The 10,345-nt window shown below is 36.5% G+C and overlaps 1 protein-coding gene across 5 annotated transcripts in view; it reads left to right on the forward strand.

Annotated features, from left to right (window-relative positions):
- LOC108985315 overlaps positions 1-8,547 on the forward strand; it is a 29,042-nt gene extending 20,495 nt beyond the window's left edge. Inside the window, exons 10-14 of one of the 5 annotated variants that reach the window (XR_001995167.2) lie at positions 5,331-5,485; positions 5,794-5,900; positions 7,828-7,994; positions 8,072-8,136; positions 8,246-8,547. Coding sequence is in view for 1 of the 5 variants with exons in the window: in XM_018957575.2 (XP_018813120.1) it covers positions 5,331-5,485; positions 5,794-5,844 (206 nt within the window). In the remaining 4 variants the exon portion in view is untranslated. Of the gene's footprint in view, positions 1-5,330; positions 5,486-5,793; positions 6,121-6,316; positions 6,391-7,827; positions 7,995-8,071 lie in introns of those variants that run through there. The other 4 variants (XR_001995165.2, XR_001995168.2, XR_004802043.1 and 1 more) reach the window with 4 other exon arrangements.
- Positions 8,548-10,345: the final 1,798 nt, after the last annotated feature.

The raw sequence follows: 10,345 nt of genomic DNA on the forward strand, positions 1-10,345 counted from the left end.
GAGATGACTCTAGAATAAAATTTTGGAGTGACTTATGGTGTGGAAATAATGCCCTTATGGATTTATTCCCCGCAGTTTTCATGGTTGCTTGCGAGAAAGAAGCTTCAGTGTCTGATCTTATGGTGATATCTGGTGATCAAGTCTAATGGAACATCAACTTCAGTAGGCGGCACAAGATTGGGAAGTTGGCAGCTTTGAGGATTTTTTTAGCCTTTTGTACTCCTTGAGACCGACCAATCAAGGAGTTGACACGCTATGGTGGGTACTCGTAGGTAAGGGGAAATTCTCAGTTTTCTATTTCTATAAGTCTCTCACACAATTGCAGAACAATCAATTTCCATGGAGAAGGATTTGGCGAACCAAGGCGCCTCCCAAAGCGGGTTTTTTTTTGCGTGGACAGCTTTTCTGATAAAGATTTTGACGATGGATAATTTACATAAAATGTAAGGTGATCATAGTAGATTGGTGCTGCATGTGCAAGAAAAGTGGTGAGACTATGGATCATCTTCTACTGCATTGTGAGATTGCTAGAGCATTATGGGATGATGTCTTTTGGTAATTAGAGCTAGCTTGGGTTATGCCCGCTATCGTGGTTGCACTTTTGGCCAATTGGACAAATCTAGGAGGTATTCCACAAATCATAACTGTGTGGAAGATGGTTCTTATTTGTATTATGTGGTGCCTATGGCAGAAGCGTAATGACCAAACCTTCGAAGGCAAGGAGCGCTCATTAGAGGAACTTAGATCACTTTTTGTTAGAACTTTATTTCTTTGGGCCATAACTGTAGATTTTAATGGCCTTGGTTTTTGCAACTTTCTTGTTTCCATTTCTTCTTCCTAGTTAGGTGTTACCTCTTGTATATCATGTTGTGTACTTGGACTATGCCTATTCTAATTAATACAATCGTTTACTTATAAAGAGGAAGGGAGAAACTGCTGCGGAGTTGCTGGTTGAGTTTTGGGATGGATTGGTGGGTGGGTGTTAGAGAGAAAAGAGGAGGGTTTTCATGGAGAGCACATAATCGTCAGCAGAAAATGAGTCTTCACTAGATTCTTCCTCTATCTAATGCTTTGGGGGACTCAAAAACTCTAGCATGCAGAGACATTGGAATATGGTCTAAAGGTTTCGTTGGGTTATAACCACTAATGCCTATTAAAACTATTGACAGAGTTATTGTATGCAAATTAGGCTGTAGGCATTGAATCCTGGTTCCAGTAGTTGTCTCCCACTAGACATTCCAGATGGTTTCATGGAACAAGATTGGCCACTTAGGATTGGCCATCTTTCTGGTAGGCGGAGGAGTATTTAAGCTTTGTGCCAACCATGTGCTAGAGGGTTTTCTAGAAATAGCTCACAAATGTAACATCTCTATTAGACACTGGTTTTTGTAGGATTATATAATTTGACAACATCATCAAAATATAGCTTTGCAACAAGGATATTGATGTAGGGGATCCGGGTCTGATGCTGCAAAACTGCTAGATTTTATATTTGTTTCTTAATCCTTTAGTTCTTGGTGATAACTAGTTTCCAGAATATTCTTAATTTTGTCCGGCATCAGAAATGAAGAGGATCATATTAATAAAAAACACTCCACTATCACAAAGATGGAATAGAGGTGTCTTTAGGGTTTGCTGCAACCCAGGCACTAAGTTCATACTCTCAAAGAGTATTTTCATTATCCAATATGAATAATAATAATCACTTCAAAATGACTCTAGACTAGCCTTTATAAAGCCTTACAATTGAAGACTTTAAAATAAAATATAACTTTAAAATTAATCCTAAGCAAACCCGAATATATTTAAAAGCAAACTCCTAATAACTATTATCTAGTTCATAAAAGTCACAGTTATCTTAAATACTCATTTTGAATTAAATCTTTATCTAAAATATAGAATAAGTTTATTCAGCCATTTTTGCTCGACTGAGGCGCGAGCAAGTTGTTGAGCAAGGTCTCTACTGGATTCTCGCTCAACCAAACGTTGGGTAACTGTCATGCCAACTCTCTGGAAGGATCTTGCTTGACAGAGGCTCGCTGGAGACTCGAGCAATGTATCGAATTGAGCCATTCTTGCATGATTTTGCCCCCTTTTCAAGCCATTCTTGTCCTCTAAACTATTTTATACCTTTGGTAGCCATGCACCTTGCATGTTGAGGGTCATAGTCATTTACAATGGCATGTTGTCCATTTTGTAGGGCTATATCTATCTCTCCAAAATTAGGATGCGGTAAATTATTGGGATTGATCATATTTACACAGGCAATGTAATTTTATAAGGAGACAATAAACTAACGAGTCAAATTATTAATTTGGCACTCAAGGATTAACTTTCAAAAAAATTAAGGAGACAATAAATTACTATCGCATAGTTTTTTATGAATATTTAATGAAGAGCCACATTTATAGTTTTAGTTAATTGATAACGGCATTAAATAATTAATATATTTTTTATAAGTATTAATATAATATTTATAATTGGTTGGAATTGTGAGGACTTACGGGATAACTGAAAGTCAATTCTTGTCGGAGATAGGATTTTGTTATTTCCCAATGCATCCCTACCCTAGCTCTATATAAGGAACCTCTAAAGGGGTGGCAGACCTTAGCCAAGCTTGTGTGTCACAGAAAGAGAATTTAGAGAAAGAAAAATTCTTTCAGGTCTCCTTTATAACTTTATAAGCATATGGAGGGAAAAATTTATTTTGGGTTCCCAAGCTTTGTATTACATGCTGAGAAAAAACTTCAAGGAGGACGTCACCTTCACGTGGCTGAAATCTTCATTGAGAATAGGCCATAAGTTATTTGATTTCCAAGAGCAAGGTCCGAAAGCGTTATAGCGAAAGATCTTGTTTTTAAGAAAGACTAAAATATACTTCTCGATTGATGTTTATGACGATTCTTAATCTGTGCATTCTTCAATGTATGATCATAAGAAAAATTGGAAAATACCCAATCTTGTTATTTCAATTATGTTCGGGTATTGGAATCCATGGAATCTCTTAAGCAACCACAGTGCAATAACAAAGTCTTCATTGGCTTCCCATTAAGACCTTTTCTTCTGCCTCCCTTTTCTTGGTTTTGTTAATTGGCTTACGGGGGTAGAGAGTTGAGCTGGATCTTCTTACCCCTAAACTTAAAGGAGCACAAGTTTGAGAAAGCATAAATTGTGGCATCCATATAAAAGAGCTTAGGACTAACCAAGATTATTTGTCCCCCAGTAAGGGGGATGACATCAGACTACATCTTGTCTGTATATGGTTTGGATCACCCACGGAGGCATTGTTTTTCATGGTCCTCTTCTTGACTTGCACACACTTTCCTGTCGATGACAAGAGCCTTTTTCGCACAATTGGCAAGAACATGACCAGAGCCTTGTCATTTAAAGGGTTTCACTAACCACCCCTTTCCTTTGTTATCCTTAAAACAAGCAGTGCCCTTTAGGATTGACTTCAGCAAGGTTCTAGAAAGGAACTAGGGCTGGGCTCTAACTCCGAAAAAGTCGGAATCCTAGTTTCCGAACTCTGACTCTGAGTTGGAGTCCAAAATCAACTCCCACTTCGAGAAGGCCTAAACACTGGCTCACTTCTGCCTTCTCAGACTTAAGAGTGGAGAAGGCAGAATGGAGTGGAGTCAGGGTTCATTGGCAAAATTTTGCAAAGGGTTTACCAAACAAATACCAAACAAAAATCACACAATCAAAGGGAGGAAAATCAAAACAAACCAATCAAATATGAATTTACAACTGATTTAGAAACTACAATTGATCCTTAAAATTTTGAATATTAACCAAACTAATAGCAGAGCACATAAAAAATTTATAGATTCCATAATATTCCAACATCCACCATTGCTTAAGTTGAAAAATTGAATGAAAATTGTTGAAGATTTACGTGATGGAGAAATCATTGGTAGAATTGCGGCTTTCTAACCTCGTAGTTCGTCGCCGGGCCAAGAAATGGTAGCTTTGGTAAAGTGGCCTCTGAGCTTTCAAGAGCAGAACAAAGGCTTGGCAACATATTCGTTTTAGCTGAAGGCTAGAGTCCCGTGCAAATTGGCTCTGCCGCCTGAGGATTTGTTGAGAGACTAAAGAAATGAAAGGGAGAGGCACCATTTAGGGTTGATATTGAATGGCACTGTTCAGGACTAATGTTAAATGGTGCTGTCTTAGAGGTTTAAAGGCTTGGAAAATAACAAAACTGCTGTCAATTAGCTTGAATTCAGTCTTCATTAGCTGAATAAAAAACATCATACCAACTAAGCCGTCCGACTATTACGGCATGCATGTAGGAGGTGGCTCTGCAGTTGTTTGGTGTTAAACATTTGCATTATTTATCACCATTGTTCTCAAATCTCCTCTGAAATAAAATTGGATTACTAAACAGAGTAATTAATTGAGGGTTTTTCAAGACTAGCAAATTTAGAGGAGATTAGTAAGGTTTATGAGATTAGAGAGCGATAACTAGGGAGAAGAATTAAAGGGAGTTTCAGACATATGCTTTGATACCAAATTTGATTCAGTACAATCAATAGAAACCAAGAAAAAATGGGAGGGGAAGGGAAAGGCCCATGGGAATGGGATTAGGATAGATAGAAGGGAGAGAAACAACCATCAAGTTATTAATTCACCAAAAGTATCTGACAACAGTACAAAAAATAGGTTTAAATAGACTAGTTATTAAATCCTGGTCACACTTTGGCTGATAGCCCACTTAAGAAAATAACACAACCCAAATTCTGATAAACAAATCATACAACAATTAAGTAAAATGCAGAATAACAAATGTGGCAGTAACAGCCTCCAACTCTCAGTCATCCAGACACAGTCATTGGCTGAGCTGTTGCCATCCATCCGCGCATGACTGGTGGCCCCTATCTAGGGTTCACACCAGATAGAGAGGTGCTCACAATGGTAGTACATCAATCATTATATCCTCATGCATTGTGGAACACAAACTATTCTTCACTCTTTATGTTTTGCCTTCCGAAACTAAATATTCAAATCGTTAATCGTTAGACTTGATTATTTTAAATGACCTCTTATGCTAGTCTGCCCTTGAAAACCAAGACAAATCTGAATGAAAGGAATCAGGTACTTTTTAAAGACACAAAGGTGGAATTATTTTGATTGATAGGTAGCCACAAAGTAATGGATATTGGAAATTGAAAAGTTTTACGCATTAGAGGTCAGTATAGCTGTGGGATTCCTTGAAAATCAATTAACTGAAGTACATTAAATGTACAACATGTTTCATATAATCTTTATATTATATTTCTTATGTTGTTTATTGGCCATTGTTTTCCTCCTATTAATTGTGCTCTCTCCAGATTCTGATAAAAATAAGCTTGCAATGGATGTCATACGTCACTTAATAGCACATTGTGGCTGGTTGAATGTGCATATTGTCCCACCTCATGGTGCTGTCTTCGAAATAAGAGTCGCTGGTGGATATGGTGCAAGGTGGTCTAAAGATGGAAGTGAGGTATCTGTTTGACATCAAATGCATATACTCTACTGGTTTTGAATTATTTGTATTTGGCCTAAAGGATTTGTTCCTTGTGCGAGGATGCATGCGTTTTTTCTGTTCTCTTTGAATTAGATACATAGGATGTATAGTCATAAATTTTTTTATCAATTCTCATTTATTTGGCATACCATCCGGAGAAAATATGTCAATAACTACTTTTAATGTACTTGTAAGATACTGTTAATGAGACAGGTGGAGCTTAAGCATATGATATGTTCTTTGGTAAAACAATAAAGAAAGGCTACTATTGCTTCTCATTTCAGTTTATTGGATTTCTGGAGCCGTACATGGAAGACGGTCATTCAAAGGGATAATGCACTAATTTTGTTTGGGGGAGAGTTGTTTTCTTTAGCTCGTTTGATTTGGATAGGTATGTCAAACGTCAAACAATTGTTCTCCTTGGTATGTCTGTTTTTGTTACAGCAGTACACAAATCTGATCATCTTTTTTCCCACTGCACTTTTTCTCGTCAGCTGAACTTGACTGGGTTTGGTAGTTAATGGTTGATTTCATGACTGATGTGTATTTGAAATACATTGTTGTAATAATTCCTGGTGCAATGAACTATCACAAAACCTCTCTTGTACCAATGATGGAATCAGCTGTATGATTGCTGCTAACACATATTCTCTTTCTGACATTTTTAATGTCTGATTTTCATTTTTTGTTGCTGTCATAGATCTTCATGCATATCTTCCACTGTTGTTTAGCAAATCATAAATCTATCGTTCATAGTCATTTTCTGATGGTTATTTTTTCTCGACATTATCTTTTACTCTCTGATAGGTAAAACAACTCATGCATCTGGATGGGATTAAACTTGTAACCTCACCCGCCACACTTTGTTTATGTGGATCAGAGATTTCATATACTCTTGATTGCTGGCATTTCCTGTCTTCATTATTTTCAACACGTTTTATCAGAATATGAGTACCGAGTTATTTTCACTAAAGTGATTGCTTAACTACCTATAATTCTGGTTAATTGTTTTCACCTCGTAGAGAATCTATCCTTCAGTCTGACTGAATTGCATCCGTCACCTTACACATTGGCAACAATCTCCCAAATTGTTTTCATCTAGTTTAATACAAGATACAGTATTGCTTGAGTGCATCTGAAACTCGTGCTATCAAGTTTTTTATCATAACTATGGCCACTAGTACAAGAAGCACTATTGTTATGCTGTCACCGTTTAACCCGTCAGCAACGGTGCGAACCGTCTTTCACATCAAGCCTTTCCATAGGCATTTGATATGTTACACACCTCTTGAAACATGCCACCCCTTCCCTCGGTATAGAATTGGTAGCAAAATCCATAGTTGAACCACTCCTAGATCTGCAGTATCATATCTATATGATAACCACTACTATATCTGTTGATTAAGCTGTCACCATCCCTCAACATGCTTTCGTTAACATCGCCATGGCTCTTGGATCTGCTGTGTCACATCTACCTAATAACCACTACTGCCCCTATCGAACTAGGCGTTGCCATCACCTCAACGTGCTTTTGTCACCATCTCCAGCACCACTGCCGGCAGTTCCTTTAGTTGCTCATGATAGGATTGAAATTTTTTTGTCTAAGCAAGGCTTAATTCGCTTTATTAATTCTGAAGTGGCAATATCCATTTGAGTTAGGCTTGGTTTGTTTTCACAACTTCTCAATTCAACTCATCTAATTATTATAACTTTTTCAAATTTTCACACAAAATAAAATAAACAATTCAACTTTTTCAAATTTCAAGACAAAAATAATATTAAAAAAATATATTCTAATAATATTTTATTGAATTTTTAACTTTAATATCAACTCATCTCATTTCATCTTAATCAAATTAAATTACCACTTGCCCAAGTAATTGAAGTTTTAAAGCATTCGTAGTCGGCTCGGTAATTATATAGCGAACTAGTTAATGAACAATAAAAGGAAAATTCTATACACTATACTATCATTTCACTTTCATTCCATTAAGTAAGATGTGACATATTTATTATCATTAAATGATAATTTATTGTATGATTCTTTATCATCTAATGGCGATAAATGTGTCATATATTACTTAGTATGATCAAAATAGGATGAAAGTGTAGTGTATAACATTACTCATAATAAAAATAGCTAGAGCTATTTTCAGAGGTCAAATATGTTGAGCCAAATAAGTTGATTCAATTTCTTTGCTTATTTTATTTCTTTCGTGTCTTTCTAAGCTCTCCTTGGTAGAACTGGAGCTCTTTAGGTACTATACATTTTGTTGTTATTAACGTCGTGTTTTGCATGCCTTTGAGCCGGGTTCCAGCAACCGAGTCTTCGGTCTTTCACCTGCACAATTGAGCAAACAATGAGAGTGGGAGGCCGGGGAGTCTCCAATGCTAAAGTTAGTATATCCCCTTAGTAGTTCATGCATGAGCTTGGAGGAATCAGAGTTCTTCGTACCTGGAGATCGACTTTTATATAGGGTTTCTGGTGAGAACAGCTTATCTCTGACTTTGAGGAGCCTATGTCATTTCCATTGTTTATTTAGTCAGAATCCTTTAATGCAGAGTAGCATCTGGGACGACGTCATTAATGCGGCGTGGAGTCTAGGGGGTGGCGCCATTAATGCGACGTGACTTCCTAACTCACTTTACTCTACGGGTGTTCCTTGTTAAGCCCTTTCATGCTTGCTATCAGGAGATCAAGAGTTCTCCATATTTATCGCCCACTTGACTGTGCAGGTTTGCCGAGGGTAGGGCATCATCGGGGTGGTGTCAGGGCGGCGAGTCCCATCTGCCCCTACCGTCCGCTTTATCCATGCATGGGTTGCTTCATGGGTGGGTTTCGCTCGTGGGCCGAGTATTCCACAAAGGCCCACTGACTCCTTTTGGATAAGGGTTGTTGGGCTTGGCTAGGCTCTTTGACTTACTTCTCCCGTGAACTTGCTATACGGGCCGATGGGGGGAGGAAAACCACCTTACAATTGTTATTAGAGAAAAAACAAATCAATGGGCAAGTACGTTTGGGTAGTGAGAAGTGTTGAGAAGTGTTGAGAATATTTGTGAATAGTAGTAAAAAAGTAATGAAAAAGTAATAATAAAATATTAAATAGTAGTAAAAAGTAGGTGAAAAGTAATGAATAGTAGAAAAGTATGTAAAAAGTAATAATAAAGTAAAGAATAGTAGTGAGAATACTTGAGGTACTCTCATTTGCCAAACATTACATTTAGTTGGTGTATGTTTGCCAAGTACTATATATTATGTTGTTAACTTTTATTGTGTGTAGTATGTATGTATTTCATTCCATTCAACTCAATTCAAAAGTGTACGTTTATAAGTAATTCAGTATTGCTACATATAGGCACAAACTTGTGCATGTATGCGAACCCCACTAACTTTGCATTATATTATTTAAAAAAAATGAAAAAAAGAAAGCCGGAAGAAGATTTTCCATTCATTCGAGTTTTGAAGAATTTGCTTCTCACTTCCATACATTCATCACCATCATTATAATACTAAGATAATAACCCACCCATTATTGCTCTCTTTCAAAAAAAAAAGTCCATAATAACATAATAATAAACTATAATTAATACTTAAAAACATGCACCCAAGTGAATAAATATACTAATAAAAAATACTTGGTCAAAAGTAGTTAATATAAATTACACAATAGAAGAACATAATAATAAACTATAACTAATACTTAAAAACATGCTCCCAACAGAATAAATAGCACATTTAATTAGACTTAAGAAAATCATATAGCACAATTGATTGGATTTAAAAAAATCATATAGCACAATTAATTAGATTTAAGAAAATCATATAGCACATTTAAATCATATAGTAAAAAAATAATACCTTAATTATATAATTATTTGTTGTTTGATATATTATTGTATGCTAAATTGTTGTTGTGTATTACATGAGAGTAATTGTATGTTGCATAGAAATAAAGCTTAGATCCATTTGAGAGTTATCAATCCCATTGATCAGTTAATCGATAACTCTTGAATTCTCCAGATTAGATAGTTTGGGATTGTAAGATCATTCTCGCAAACTATCCAATTGTATCTGTTCGCGTTCGACATTATGATTTTGGTAGAGTCATCCCTTATTGTTCTCGCTATATGCAATTTCAGTGATGGTGTATCGACGCTTTACTCGTTTGTGCACACAACCAAACGAGCATATTTGGAGAACTATAGGGAGATATTGTCAAAATTTCGTTAGACGTGACATATAGTTGATAGATGGGTGACTATGATCTTACAATCCCTAATGGGATAGGACTAATTACCCGGTGAAAAGAAGAATTTCACAACATGTTAGATACATGATTGCTTGTTGATGCCCACGTGACTAATTGTAATAGGGTATTATGCATAGATAAGAATTGGATGCAAGTTAAAGATCGCTTGGGTGAGGGTTACAATATATATGCTGATGGTGTTAAGAAATTTTTGGAGTTCGCATGCTGTACAATAATGACGGGCATATTAGATGCTCATGCCGACAACGCAAAAAATTGAGTTATCATAAGATAGACTGGTGAGAGAGCATCTGTTTGTCAAATGTATTAATCAGGGTTATACTGATTGGGTCTTACACGGCGAACTATATCTAACGTCATTCGAGCCTCCACATGAAGAAGAAGACATCGATAAAGATGTATAGCCAAATGTTGTTGGTGATGAATACGATAAGGATATGGAGCAAATGCTGAGTGACATTGGTGCGTAAATGTTTATGGATGAAGGTGATACGAATACATCAAATTCAAATGATGCGAGTCATAACACTTTTGCACACTTGTGGAGTGATTCACTGCGTGAGTT

The sequence above is a fragment of the Juglans regia genome, chromosome 7 (assembly GCF_001411555.2).
Source record: "Juglans regia cultivar Chandler chromosome 7, Walnut 2.0, whole genome shotgun sequence".
Taxonomy (NCBI): Eukaryota; Viridiplantae; Streptophyta; class Magnoliopsida; order Fagales; family Juglandaceae; genus Juglans; species Juglans regia.